We start from the raw sequence: 15,050 nt of genomic DNA on the forward strand, positions 1-15,050 counted from the left end.
ACAAAGGATTGATAAATAAAAATTAAACAATATTATTTTTTAAAAAATTGGTAAAAGGAGTATAAATATATATGAATTATTTTTCAAATAACATGATGCGTCACTTATGTGTTCGTAATGTGTATTTGTAATTCCAAGTTTATTGTTTTGTTTCAGATGGCGATTAAAGCAATACTATCGCGTATTTTATGGATCTGAGCTTGTTGATTGGTTAATTCGCGTTGGACTTGCACACGATGAAGGTGGAGCAGAACACTATGGCAGATGTCTTGTTGAAGGTCGCGTAATCAGGCATGTGGATAATCAACATCATTTTGAAAACAATGCCTACTTCTACGAGTTTATTGCACACTGATTTTTTTCATTGACGTTAATATTTTAAGTTCCTAGTAAGCTTAATTGGTTTTAGAATTGTATTTAGTAATGTTACATTTAGTTCTAAATTCCTCTGAGAACGCAAATATGAACAGAATGAATGTCACGGACACAATATTTCAGTGTGTTCACACACACAAATAAACTTAGATGCGCTTTAAAACACAAAATAATTATGGTATGATTAGTTTTAATCTCATTAAGATATTTTTAAATATTTATTTTTGTAATTATAAACTTGTTGGTGCAAAAAGCACAATATTTAGTGTATTTTAAATACAGAATTAAGAAAAGAATGTGGTTTGTATGCAAGGTGAGCGAAGTGAGGTGTATACAAGTGTTGTGCAGTGAGATTTTTGTTGCTTTTGTGCGTGTGTGTGTGTGTTTATCTATGTAACATTGCTAATGCTATGAATTGTAAAGCAGAAAAAAATGTGTGATCCAAGTCATTCCTAAAGCTTAATTTAGTATTATGTGTCTTTTTGTAGACATCAATAACTTGTTATTAGTAATCTGTTGTAGTTTCGACAATATATCGTTGCTTTCACGAGATACATTATCTTTTCATTTTCCTGACTTGCACCTGCAGTCCTCGGAACAGCTCGTCTTTTTCCACTGCGACAGCAGTTTGCACTCGAGCAATTTCTTTTTCAGGAGCGCTGTGAAATTCTTCTGGTTTGCTGGTTAACTTGTCTTACAGAACTATTAGCCGTATAATTTCATTCTCTCTGAAGTAATCCAGAAAAGTTTCACATTGTTCTCTTATCTCATTTATGTATACTCGTCGTACCGTTAATAAGTTTGTCAGTTTTTTGCACTTCCTTTCTAAGATTGTTAATGAGGCTCAAAGGTATATTTTTCTCTATCCTTGGCACTGCACTTTTACAGTCCACTGTATTATTAAATAAGTGGTTCAAAACACACTTCACTTCCGCAACAGATTGAACAGAATCCAGTCTAATTTTAGTTTGTTTTCTCTGGTCAGTTTTCAAAGAATTTCCGTTTTAAATCTGATATTTGTGTACTTGCTAATGTAAGATAATTCTGCACTAGTTCGATTTTTTTTATGAATTTCATGAATTTCTTCCGGAAACAGACCAGCTTTCTCTTTTCCTTCCGTTTTCAACTACTTCCGTTACTTTCTGGCAGTACTAAAAGGAGTTTTCAGCCTGCCAAGTACAACAGACTATTTTAAGTTTCTGAGCCAACTGTGGAATGCTTGAACCCTTGTGACCTTAGTTTTGACGCTTAGGAAACAATTGTTCCACAACTCAAGATGTGACGAGCCTTAAAACTCCCTGCTCTTAACGGGGATTCAGAAGTTCACTTCATTGCAGCTCTAGACATAAATTTGTTTGTTTATAGCAAACATTCTTAGCCTATTCAATTCTTGTATGCTTGTATAGATATTTTATATATATCGTTTACAATTCAAGTCTGAAGATAATGTGTCTGATGAGGCAATAATATATTTCCAATACTGAACATAGATTAGTAATAATAAGTGTTTCCTTTGGTCAAATTTTATTATCATTTGGTTTTATATTTTTACAGAATACCAGTGTTAGATATCAATTGAAAAAGTAATAATACCAACAATAAAAATACTTCCGAAAATATTAAGCACTCTTACTTAATTCAGTCTGTCTTCTAGTCATATATAATGCACCAGGGTGCGAATTAGCTTCAAGGATTATCTCTGATGAATTAATGCTCCATTCGCCCTAATGAAGATACGAGGTGTACATAGCTAAATTAAAAGCGAAGTATAGTCATCATTTAAAATAATATATTTAAAAAATAGTCAAATGCAAAGTAAAGCAAATATTCTATTACAAGTGATACAAGAAAGTTACGAAATTGTGATTGAGTTGTCCACAGAAGTTCCGTTTTCAAACTAGAAGTTTGTCATTCTAAGGTATATTAAATTCATACCTACAAATATGAGAACAGAGTAAGAAAAAAAAATTTCTTGAAGACATTATTATTTCCAAACCAAAATATCATCAAGCGCATTACAGTAGCATTTAATCAACACATTTCTGTAATCCAAGAGGAATAAAAGTATTCTGAGAAATAATCTTCTGTTGAATGTGATGTGGTATTAAAACATTCTCAACTCACCAGAACTCTTTATTTTAACTTCATTTTATGAGTGAATGATTCTGGAAAGATGTACATTAGTTGTCAAAAACTGTAAAATTGGTAAACAAGCACGAACAAGTCAACATACAGTGACACTTTCTTCACTTAATTAAAGTATGTATATTTTGATCTTATCGTGGAAACCATTTTTAAGCAGAGTTTAACTATTTTGATGTTCCAAGTTTGTCACCATAAATAGACAGACCTCATGTGAAGAAATAAAAAAAAACATTGAAAAAAAAACTTTTAGAAGGACGCATCATATACGATTATCAGATTTATGTAATCTTCTCATTTATACGCTGTAGTATATACAATTCATTGTTGGCTATTGTATGCAAGAATAAGATAAAGTGAAATACTTTTGTATAAGTATATAATTATAGTCGACTTATACAAATGAATATTTCAGTTAACTTCAGAAATGTAGAGAATACTAGTTTGCTTGATAAGTAGAAGCACAATGTAACGAAACTTTAAGCAATGCATAGTAAGAAAATGGATATATTAAGATAGTTAACTTTGTTTCATGTTTTATCTCTCTCTATTCAAATGCTCTCGTAGCATATTCAGAAGGAGAAGAGGATGTATAAGAGTCTTCTTGATATTCGCAACTTGATAATGTTACATTTTCATATTTGGATGATAATTCTTGGTTTTGATTTTTTTTTTATAGACTATAATTCCTTCTGAAAAATCCGTTCTTGATATTTATTAAATATCTGCATAGTCATTAATGTTTCTTTCTTAATTCTTAAAAATATACATGAGTGAATTTACACCCAACAGAATGTTAATCCTTAAAAATATACATGAGTGAATTTTCACCCAACAGAATTTTCATTCATTTTCATAAATCGTCCATCTCCTTTACCTTTAAGGACATAACCATCGGACCTAAAACTGAAAATTTTATTAAATAGAAGAAAAAATGTAACAATAATGTAGGATAATACACACCTAAGTACATAATTTGTGAAAATTTACCATGTATGTGCTTGTGTGAAAAAAAAAAGAAAAAAAGGGAGAGACCATTTTAAGGGTCAAATAAAAAATGCCTCTAGCTATTGAAATTAGTAATTCGCATCTTGTAATATATGTAGTAAAAATAGTTATACCACCTTAAAGAATTACAAAATAATAGACATTTGTGAAATATATTGTGAACATTGCGAATAATTTGCAAGAACATAAAATGCATATGTTTATGAAAATGTAATATGCATATCCAGTAAAAGTTCGTGATTTAGGTAGCATATAAAACAAAACGGTAATCTGTAATTTTAATATAGTTCGACAAATCCATTCTTGTTAATTGTTTTATATTAATTTAGTGCTAAGTTCTTATGTAATATACATCTTAAGTACCATGTATTCAGATTTTTATGATTGATCTAATATGTGAAATCCAGTGCAGAGCGTTAATAACCTTATCTTATAGGAGAATTAAGGAAAATTAAGATGTTTTTAACCGTATCGCCAGATTGGGCTTGATTCAATCTCATGATCTTTTCATAGCTTTTACTTTGTGTAATGCTTATATATGCTATTCGCGTAAGTGTTTTGCAGCAGTTCAGCTCTCAAATAATACATTTACAGTTCAGCTTTACAAAGTACGCCGCGGTGGAACAAGAGTAAAATAACTCCTGTTAGCTGCTTCTTATATCGTATTTGACGATACCAAACGCTAAATATAATAACTAGCGATGCATTTTGTTTACTGATTACTATTGTTGCTCTATTCCAGCAATACTAAAAAATAATGTTAAATATAATAAAAAAGCATATAAATTTTTAGGATAAACTTAATACAGTAATATTAATAAACACCGCGTGCGTGGATTGTCTCGAAGTTCTCGATTTTCCTCCCACTCTCTTCACTCTATCATTTCATTCCGTATCATCATCACCGTCTCCCGTAGCCTCGGAACATAATCGTGAATATTAAGCTCAAAAACAAAGTTAATATAATAGTATCTAATTATTCTATCGCATGATTACACTTTTCCGATAGACGTCCGTGAGCCTTATTCAGTGAAATCTTTGGTCGAGTAATCAGTAAATTACGATAATATACAGTAGGTACAAAGAAGCCCTAAGGTAAACATGGGAAACATATTACTTACCAGAAATTATTTGTAAATGAAGCACAAATAAAAGAGAATTATTTTGTATATATATTTCATTTGAGTTACGCTAATATTATTAATTTGATACTTTTAACATACAATAAAATGCAACAAGACATTTGAAGAAATCTATAGTTTCTTATAAAATTGCAAGAGTTGTGTTCCAATTGTCTGATCTACTGCTTTGGTGATTTGACTTACCCATCTTGCTACATCCCCTGCCCCTCTCGTCCCTGCTCTCTTCCCGTATTTTCTTTGGGGAAGGGAGCTTGAAGGAGAGTGTCTTTGGCAGTCGTTTACACACGAGTGAGGAATTAAAGACATCCATCTGATGTAAAATCACGCAGTTTTACGGGACATAGTGCTAGGCGCCTTGGAAGTATTTCTCCCCAACTGTGTATTTATATGTTACACTTTATATGTAGTTAAGGTATAACATACCTTCTTCTTACTGTTTTATGCAGTGGAACAACTAAAATATTAAGCCTCTCACACGTAAATATCTTTAAAATACGTCTAATTCTCTTCCGATCTTGGTTTAGTCTCACAAATAGATTGCAGTTCTCTGTAGTCAAAATGTTAGGCACAAATCGCATAAATTCAACTTTTGTTGAACCCTTTACCATACACGTCATGGAAAGCTCGTAATTTGTGGAAGTTTTTATTACATATGTCGTTTATTAATCGGGTAGTGCAGCGTGAATAAAAATCGAGAAAATTTACTGGATGATTATTTTGGTTTCTAAAAGAATCTTTCAGAGTTGGAAAATACCTGCGTAAGCGCAAGTATACACAGTACCTAGGATTATTGAGATTTAATAGGTAATTATGGTGAATTCAGATATTTTGTACCCCATCATATTTATAATGGAAGTTCATGTAAAGTAATTTTAACCGAACTTAAATGTAATATGAATCAAATATTATATGAAGAAAGAGTAAAATAATAAACTAAATTGTGTAATACGTACGTAAAGATATATGATCAGTCAATATTGTTAAAATAAGAATTGAATTTATCAAACTTACTTTATAAATAAAAAGTGTATCCAAGGATCAAATTAGCATTTAATTAAAATTGGTTAATAATTTTAATTTTTTAACATTTACATAAAGAATGAGTGACGTATGACTTATCTATATATTGTGAGTTTAAATATATAAAACTCGCCAGTTTCGTGAAATATATCAAGAATGTTAATCATATAATGTACAGTCAGGTAGAAAGAAAGAAGGAATTTGAAAATGTTCCTTTCAGAAGCTGTATACAGTGATCTGTAGATAGAATTGTACGAAATATATCAGACCCATATTCTTTGTTCGACATCTTGCAGGCTTGCGTATTAAAACATATCTGTAGGTGTAAACAGAAAGCTTTAAAAGGAAGACAGATACTCATAACAGAATCTAACTATTTTATTCTAAAATGTTAATAATGTTTTTGTAATGTGTGGTATGGTATACAGTAGCGCAGTCGCAGTCGTCATATTAAGGGGAAAAAATTTGTTGGTTTACAACTTATAAATACTGTATTTTTTGTATTAAAAATGGAAAAAATGAAAAAAAAATCGTCTATGCACTGATAATACATGAAGGGCTTGTATGTTCAAGCATGTTCGGATATCTCAATTGGGACTGTAGAAATGTGTAATCACATTGCCTTATTATTATTCAGGTTGTTTTTCTTATTACAATATTTTGTTTCTTTTATGATCAAGAATAGTAAAGTAGTAAAGTGTTCCATCTTAAGGTCTGTGTTGTCATTTATTAATCTATTGGTTTTAATTTGTGTACTTTTGATGAGAAATCTTTTATGCTTTTTGTATGATTACTTTGTGTAACACTGTTATGCTGTTTATATATTTTTTTTCATTGTTTTGTGTAGTAATACTGATTTAATGTGAATGTGTTCGTATAATTGTTGGCGATCGTTTTGTACAGTCAGTCAGCAGCAATCGTTTTTCCCCTTCACAAAAAAAAATTAATTAACTTTTCAGCTTTTTAGAGTTTTTTTTTCTAGAATTATTATATTTTAAAACGAGGAGTTTTATTTATATATTTCTTTGATATCTTGTAGTCAGAATTATTCATCTAGGAAGTTGTCAAAAGACATTTAATTATGTCAGGTGTTTTAAACTTACACTGCGACAGATTTTCAGAAATAAGACAACTTTTATTGTTAACTGTTTGTCTTCAAAGTAGTTGCTTCTTATGTAAAAACAAGCATGTTAGTAGAGTAATACATTAACTAAATAAATCATGGGTCAGTATGACAAAGCTATTACTAACAAGAAGTAACATACAGTAGCCGAAAAGTAGGTATACAGTCCCGTACTGATCAACTCGTTACTTTTTATATCATTTCTTATTATTATCCATCTGGTAGACTTAGTTTCTTTATTATTGGTTCTTAATGCTTTTTTACTTATATCGTAAGCTCGGAACAGCCGAAGCAAATAAATCTGTAAGTAGAATGTTGTACTTGATCAATGCAGGGGTGTATACTACTCTTGGGCCACCCTGTATAGTACACAATTGTGCATAAAGTAACAACACATGGGTAACGCCTTTCAAAAGATGTATTGGAAGTGGAATATTAGAATACAGTTGTTCAGTTTCTCAAAATTTCTGTGTAAATTTACGAAATGGTTATATTTTAAAATGATGAGATTTTTTTATTATAATTTTGTACAATCAGAATTATTCAAAAAAGCTTCATCAGAAGTGAAACTGTTTCGCTTGGTAATGCAACAGGTGTTAAGATTGTAATTTCGCTTCAAACAATCACTTCTAAGTATTTGCGAGTGATTCTAACTTTCCGCGATACTTTCCGGTACTACTACTGTCAATAAGAATACTCAAGTTGTATCACCCAAACCCCAATACTATTATATCTAAACCTTACGTATTTAACAAATTTGGTATGAAAGGATATTCTGTTTGGTTACGGCAACTCCTTTCGGAGATTATCCATTATGGTGAGTTACTACACACAAATCCATTAACACGTTTTCCAAAATTAACAATCTTATATTTGTGGCTAATGAAGAGATCTGTCAATTGTGAACATATGAAAATCAAAGTAGTAGCAAATTGAACAGGAAGGGGAGTATATATCACATAATTCTATCATATAACTGTTTTTATTTTTTATTTTCTGAAAACCGATAAACTAGACAACTCTTATTCAGTTAACCTTCAACGTAATAAATTCTTGGTTATAGTTCTTTGTTCTGAAGAAAACTACAAAACTAAAGCATTTGAAATATCAGCCTGCTATTTACTTCACAACATTTGTAAAAAGCAGTTTAAATGTTAATAAAGCATTATTAAATGTTATCTTCCAATTCCTCCCGTGGGTGGTCGACTACCACTTCTATCACTTTCACTCAAAGCCTTTGTAAAATCCTATATGTAGTGTGTATGTTATCTGAGTATTAGAAGAATACGCGAATTAACAACAGTGGAAGGGAAATTTTGCTGCTGGCTGATCTTTTTAACTTTTAACTTAGCCGCTTTGTTCGTGAAGCTGATGGTGACAACAGTGAACAAATCAATGACAATAATTGAAGTGTTTTAAGATGTACCTTTAATGAAATGTATGGTTGTGTTCATATAAGAGTGAAAATGTTACAGAGGTAATAATTCAAAATCGTATGTTATTAATTTTTTGGATCTTATTCTCTAAATTTTAGTGCTCAATTACCCAGTGAACTGGTACAAAATTTTATTTTGTTTGAAATATTTGAAAGTTATTGTTTTTACTTTTTTTCCTGAAAATAAATAATACTTCTTACATTTTTGCATTCAATTTCACAATTTATTTAAAAATTAATTTGTGTTAATCTTTCTGCTATTTATTTATCAGTTTAATCATTAGTTAGGTTCAGTTCCTGTTCAAAGTCTTATATTGTACTATAGTTATAGATTAAGCATAGGCGTGCTGTACGACAGAGCATCATTCATATTTCTAAGATAAAGGTATGAAAAAATAAAATTTTCAATATCAGCTTTCCGTTTTAAATCATTCTTCCGGGAATATTGCAATATATATGCATTCTTGAACTGGAGAGTTTCGTGGTTGTGCCTTTACTCAAGATCGTATTTAAGAAGAGGATCAATAGCCCTCCAGTTCCTTCCATAGCAATAAATAACAAATAAATAAAAGTATGAAACTCACCTTAGAACTGTCTCACTAGAAGAATTGTGGTATCCATCATGTTCAAGTGGCGTTCAAAGATTTTTAGTATGCAGTAAGATGTCGTGTGTAAGGGAACAATTCCTTTTACAACAATATCTTTACTGACGTTGCCAAGTGAACAAATAACTTATCTCAGTCACATGTCCAGGACCTGGCGTTGTTATGAAATGACTAACAATGTGCAGGACAGATCTAGCAGTCCTCGACACCCAATCAGGACCGTTATCTTAGGATATTGGATTATAGGTAGAGGCACAAATCAATACCAGAGCTCCATCGATAATTCCGAGATGCCATTAGGCCACTCCTTTGTTGTGAGATACGGTACAGTTGAGCGAGAAATCATGAACGATGGACTTCAGGAATGACACCGCGTTCTATACAAGGATGAAATAATTTGTTAGCGACCTGATAATAGATTTCGTGTGTGGAAAGAACCTGGCAGTAGCAAGCGACTCAGACACGTCGAATTCATCTTGGGAGTGGTTTCATCATGTTTTGGGCAAGAATTATCAGTGGACACCGGCAACCGCTCCTACCCGTTTGGAAAATGAGAGTGATATACATTATACGGACAAATTTTTCTAACCTATTGTTCAATCTGAGATTTTTTGTACAGTCCACAGCAAAAAAACCTGCAACATACGCATGTAAGTTTATTATGAAACGACGAAGTCTTTTGCTCCAAAATAAATGTGCAGGAGAGGACGTCGAGGTTTCTCTGGCGTGATTCGTGCCACTTAGACGTTATGTTGATTCCATGCGCTGTTAGGCGTAGTTTCACAAAAAACTTACATGCTCATGTTGTAGGTTTTTTTTTACTGAGGACTGTACAAGTTGAAATGCTACCTCTATCACATCCAGGAATTACTTCGGTAGGCATGTATTGGCCTTCGTTCCTCCCAGACATGAATCTTGTTGAGCATGCCTGGGATTTGCTCAAAAGGGACTTATAATGTCGTAGCAGCTCACCTACTACCTTCTATTCTCTTCGCGAAAATGATATAGAGAAATATGATGTTAAATCAATGCTATTTGGGTCAGCTCATAGTTAGTATGCTAACAAGAGTACTTGCATGAACGTCTCACTGAACAGTACATGGCACAAAGCACGGTACTTCCTGGCGGAAGCTCATTTGCTTCGGATCCGACGTTAAACTGTAGGTCCACTTCTCATATAGCCTCACTGCTGAAAGACACGCTAAGCTCAACTCAAACTAAACCAAAAGCAATCAGTAACAAAGTATGTACTTGAACAGCATAAATGGAGTATATGTACACAAAGAGTGAGACTGGTTTTAACGTATTCCTTGGTTTGTATAGAGATTTTTCTCAGTATTGCGTAGACTAAGTTTACGTCCAACAACATTGTTCGTCCATTTGTTGTATACGAAGAAAAGCACATGATATTCCAATACGTGGGAAAACTAGGCGTCTGTTAATCAAGACAAAAAAAAATAATAATAAAAATAAAAATAAAAAAAATAAATAAAAAGGAAGAAAGAAAGAAAAAAGAAATCAGAGGCGTAAAGATTCGGGTCCCCCCAGACTGTCGAAGTAAGGCCCCTTCCTCATGTTTCTATTGGAAAGACAATACGAAGCACTGGCCGATTATTACAACTTTCAAGGAAGACTTACTGATGCTATAGTGGCTTGTGAAATTCAGCACTATATATCGGAAACTACCACTTGAAGTCCTTTAGAAAGTCAAATCTATATGAGTCGTTCAGTTCTAGTTCATGATTCACTTGAACAGCCTCAAATGTTTACAGTTCTATAAAACATATCGATCCTATAGTTTTTCTTGGTTTCCGGAATATGCTGGAAATGAACGAAAGTGAGTTTGGAACGTATAACTCAAACACAGTAAACGTTTATTTGGGCATACAAATAGAAAGAATATAAATTACCTATTTAAGAAAATACCGGTACGTGATGGATATGACCAAAATGTGTGTTTCAGTTAAGGCATGGACACTTTTACATAATTTCTGGTTAAAACTAGGGATGGCCTATTCCGGAATTTTTACTTTCCGGAATCCGGAAAGTAAAATCGGCAAAATTCCGGATTTCGAAAAAAATTCCGATGCCGGAAAAATTACGCATAGGCTTATATCATTTATTTGAATAATAAAAGCTTTGGAAAAGTAACTTCCAAAGGGCAAAGAAGTGTAAACTTCTGTACCTGGTTAGTCAAAAATTATTTGGTCTAGGAATTAATTCGTGCGGTTGGTACGCACACATTGAAGCTGTAGTACAAACACAAAATACATAAATACCTTAAGAAAAATATTGTCCATCGCTAGCCACCACTTTCGCCCATCTGTCAGGCAATGTACGGATTCCGTGGCGAAATAAGTCCTCATCCTTGGAAGCGATCCAGTCAGAGACCCATGTTTCGATATCTTCTGAAGAAGTAAACCGCTGTCCAATCAAATCGTTGTTCATGCAATCGAACAAGTAGTAGTCCGAAGGAGCAACGTCTGGTGAATACGGCGGGTGGGGTAAAACTTCCCATCCGACATTTTCTAAATAGGTTTTGACCGGTTTTGCGACATGTGGGCGAGCGTTATCATGTTAAACAATAAGTTTATCATGTCTGTTCTCCCATTCTGGTCGTGTTCTGGCCAGAGCTTGCTTCAAACGCATTAATTGTCGTCGATAACGTTCTCCATTCATAGTTTCACCCGGTTGCAGCAGCTCATAGTACACCACACCTTTCATATCCCACCATATGCACAGCATAACCTTTGCACAGTGAATATCTCGTTTTGGTTGTGATGGACCTGGTTCACCTGGTTTCACCCAGACCTTTTTTCGTTTAGGGTTCTCGTAATGGATCCACTTCTCATCACCCGTAATAATTCGATGCAGAAACCCCTTTCTGCTCTGTCGTTGAAGCAGCAATTCGCAAATGGTTTTTCGTCTTTCAACGTCTCTGTCTTTCAATTCATGTGGAACCCAATGTGACATCTTTTGAATCATTCCCATGGCTTTCAAGCGTTTGGAGACTGTTGTTTGATCAACGCCTAATGCTGCTGCAAGTTGTTCCTGCGTTTGACACGAATCCTGCTCGAGCAATGCTGTCAATTCTTCGTCTTGAAATTTTTTTGGCTGTCCAGCTCGCTCTTGGTCTGCCAAGCCGAAATCACCACTTCTAAACCGTGCAAACTACTTCTGACACGTTCGCTCAGCTAGAGCATGGTCACCATACACTTCCACCAAAATACGATGACTTTCAGTCGCACTTTTCTGCATGTTAAAGTAATGCAGCAGGACACCCCGCAAAAACACTTTATCAGGCACAAATTGCGCCATGTTCACTTAACTACAAACTGGTGTTGTTGACGCTTTAATCCACTGCCCTATACTACGAACGATACGCGATGACAGGGGTTTGCAACACATGTGTGGATACACGGAACTGTAGGACGCTCCGTTCGTTGCGCCATCTCTTATCCACCCGCACGAATTAATTCCTAGACCAAATACAATGGCAAAAGTGTGTAGTTCTCGCCTGTAACCATACATTTTCGCCATCACTCAGCCAGTGATTAGGTTCCTTTGCGAAAGAACTCTGAAGTCGGTGATCTAAAAAATGCATATTGCACCGCCTGACTATTAGGAAAAGTTCTTTCTCCCAATAAATGCTCGAAATGCCAGAAGATTTATGGTAGTCAGTGGAAGAGACGCCAGGAAAATGCGATTGGATGAGGAAGGAATTCATACTGCAATTCATGGAGAATTTGCAATGTCCTTTGAGCCACATTTATCCGTGCGCTGTCATGTAACATGACACCATGTCTTTTGCAAATTTCTGGATGCATGTAGGCAATGTTGCTGCGCATTTCATGGTGTTCAACACTGTAACGATTCGCAGTGATGTTTTCGCTTTAACGGAGAAAGACATGATGAATCAATCCGAAATAAACCACCCTTTAATCAACATCATCTAAGGCTTTTGAAAACTGTCCTGGACTTTGATCAACCACTGTCCTGACTGATAATGATAGTCGTAGCAAATCAATATTTCAACGAAACTGAATCCGATGGAAAAAACTTCCATGTTAATTCCCTACACTCAGAGAACTACACACCTCCACACTGCGATTCTGTTAGCTGGTTTCATTTTATGTATCACTCAAGTCCCACTTTCGAACTTACCGTTTGCACGGAACCGCCTAGTAATGACAGTGGCATGAGGTATGCCTAACTTACTTGGAATGACACAAACATTTTTCTGAGAGTCCACTTCCACGATGGACGTTCTCCAAACATGACATTGGTCGGTGCCTACGGACCTTATTTTACAACGCTGTCAGGGGAACGAAATTTGCACTGCAAATAATAAGTTAATTTGCCATTCCTGGCCCAAGTGCAATATTAATGTTGGCTGTACAAAATGTTCATCCCCGCCCAGAATCACCCAGTTTCAAGTTGTAAAGAAAACTCGGTAGCAGTTCTGTGTTCAACGTAGTGCACTTTCTTACGACGTTGTTCAATAACTCACCACTCGCTGATTGTTTGGGACCTCAGGCTGTTTGCTGGACGTGTATAGAGTTCGTGAAGTTATGAGCGTGACTTTAGTCCATCTCTAGGTAGTGTTGCTGAGGTAAGTTTCCATACGTCAAAGAGAACATTTCACTCACATCAACAAATAGAAGAAAACGTCTCGTGCGTCATTATATTAAAATGATATTTTCACATATCTTGCGACTCTATAATAAGTGGACATTTTCACATTTTTAAAATTGTAACACATCATGAATTTTGGCTTGCTGAGGACTGAAGATACTATAAACGAATGCATATTATTATTTGTAACAAGTAACACACTCATTACGCACGACACTCAATATATTATTTACAACGCTAAATAAATATATTTGGCATATATCAATACTCTACATATTCGATTAGCCAAACTATAGAAAACTATCTTGTTTGAAACAAAGATAGTATCTCGACACAATTCTTTGTCTCACTATTTCGCCGGCTCTGAGATGAAGGAATCACTGAAATTAACTTCTTGACAATTGAATGCGTGTTTCTAGTGATTTCATTCAAAAACACGACTAAAAACAATCTTTAATACGAAAATAACTATCAACACTTTTTCTAAAGATTTGATTTGATTTAACGTCCCGTTCAGCAACGACACTATATGAGACGTGGACCTACAGGCTAACGTGAGATCCGATTCATATGAGCTCCCTCCGGAATCGAACCCAGGTCTTCCACGCCAAAGGTGTGTACGCAATTTTAAAGATTAAAAGTGTAATACTACCTAGTATAGTTATTGTTGCTCGCAGTTGTTAATGGTGGTTAAAAAATGCACTGACAGAATGGAAGTGGAATTGATGCGATTTTTTATTTTAAAAAGCTTCCGTCCCTGACATGATCAGCAAATTGTACTCCCCTTTTGCAATGAGAAATAGAGGGAAAGGAGTCGTTTTAATCTTCTATCGACTTACGTGGAATAAATAATACAACCTTTAAGCCATTGTAAATTTTAGATACATTTTATTGTAATATGTGTATAAGAAACCTTTCCTCTATTGTAAAACACTTAGGGATACGATGGTTCAGTCGTAGAGCGTTCACCTCTGGTGCGTGGGGTCCCTGGTTCGATCCAAGCTCGCGCCAAGTGGGCTTTGTGGTGGACGAACACCGCGTTCGTGGGTTTTCTCAGGATTCTCCTGTTTCCTCTCACTTTATTCCTTCCACCATTTCATTGAATTCTCACCATTACCGTTTCCTTTAGCCTATCCGGCATAATCCTGGGGTGTAAAACTGGAAGATTTCATTTCATGTAAAACACAAACTCAGGCACCCAGTTACGAAGTTCAGCTTTAGCTTTAGGCATGTTTCAATCTTCTTACATATTTTTCAAATTCAAAATCAACAAGCAACACATTTCGCACTACTACGTCCAATACTCATGGAATCCGTTCAATTGACATAACAATTATTTTAGGAAGAAAGTGGAAGTACGGGTGGCGGGTTGGACTTGTCAGATACAATGTTCGCTGAACCGCGCCTTAAGCCAACTTTTCACACCCAATCTGTTCTGATACGGAAAAAATCTTTTCTGCAGGGGAGAAAAAGTGCACTTAATCTTGAAGTTGATGCAAGGTAACTGGGTTCAAGGAAGTTAGAAGTTCAGTTTAGGGATACGAAACATACAAAATATGAAGATT

General features: G+C 34.5%; 1 protein-coding gene across 2 annotated transcripts in view; it reads left to right on the plus strand.

Annotated features, from left to right (window-relative positions):
• Positions 1-8,447, plus strand: part of anchor (integral membrane protein GPR155 homolog anchor) — a 300,439-nt gene extending 291,992 nt beyond the window's left edge. For both annotated transcript variants that reach the window (XM_081740041.1, XM_081740042.1), the window contains exon 17: positions 157-8,447. In XM_081740041.1, coding sequence (XP_081596167.1) covers positions 157-355 — 199 coding nt within the window. In that variant the 3' untranslated portion in view covers positions 356-8,447. The remainder of the gene's footprint in view (positions 1-156) is intronic.
• The last annotated feature ends 6,603 nt before the right edge of the window (positions 8,448-15,050 follow it).

This window comes from Thermobia domestica, chromosome 15 (genome assembly GCF_964235325.1).
Source record: "Thermobia domestica chromosome 15, izTheDome1.hap1.1, whole genome shotgun sequence".
NCBI lineage: Eukaryota > Metazoa > Arthropoda > Insecta > Zygentoma > Lepismatidae > Thermobia > Thermobia domestica.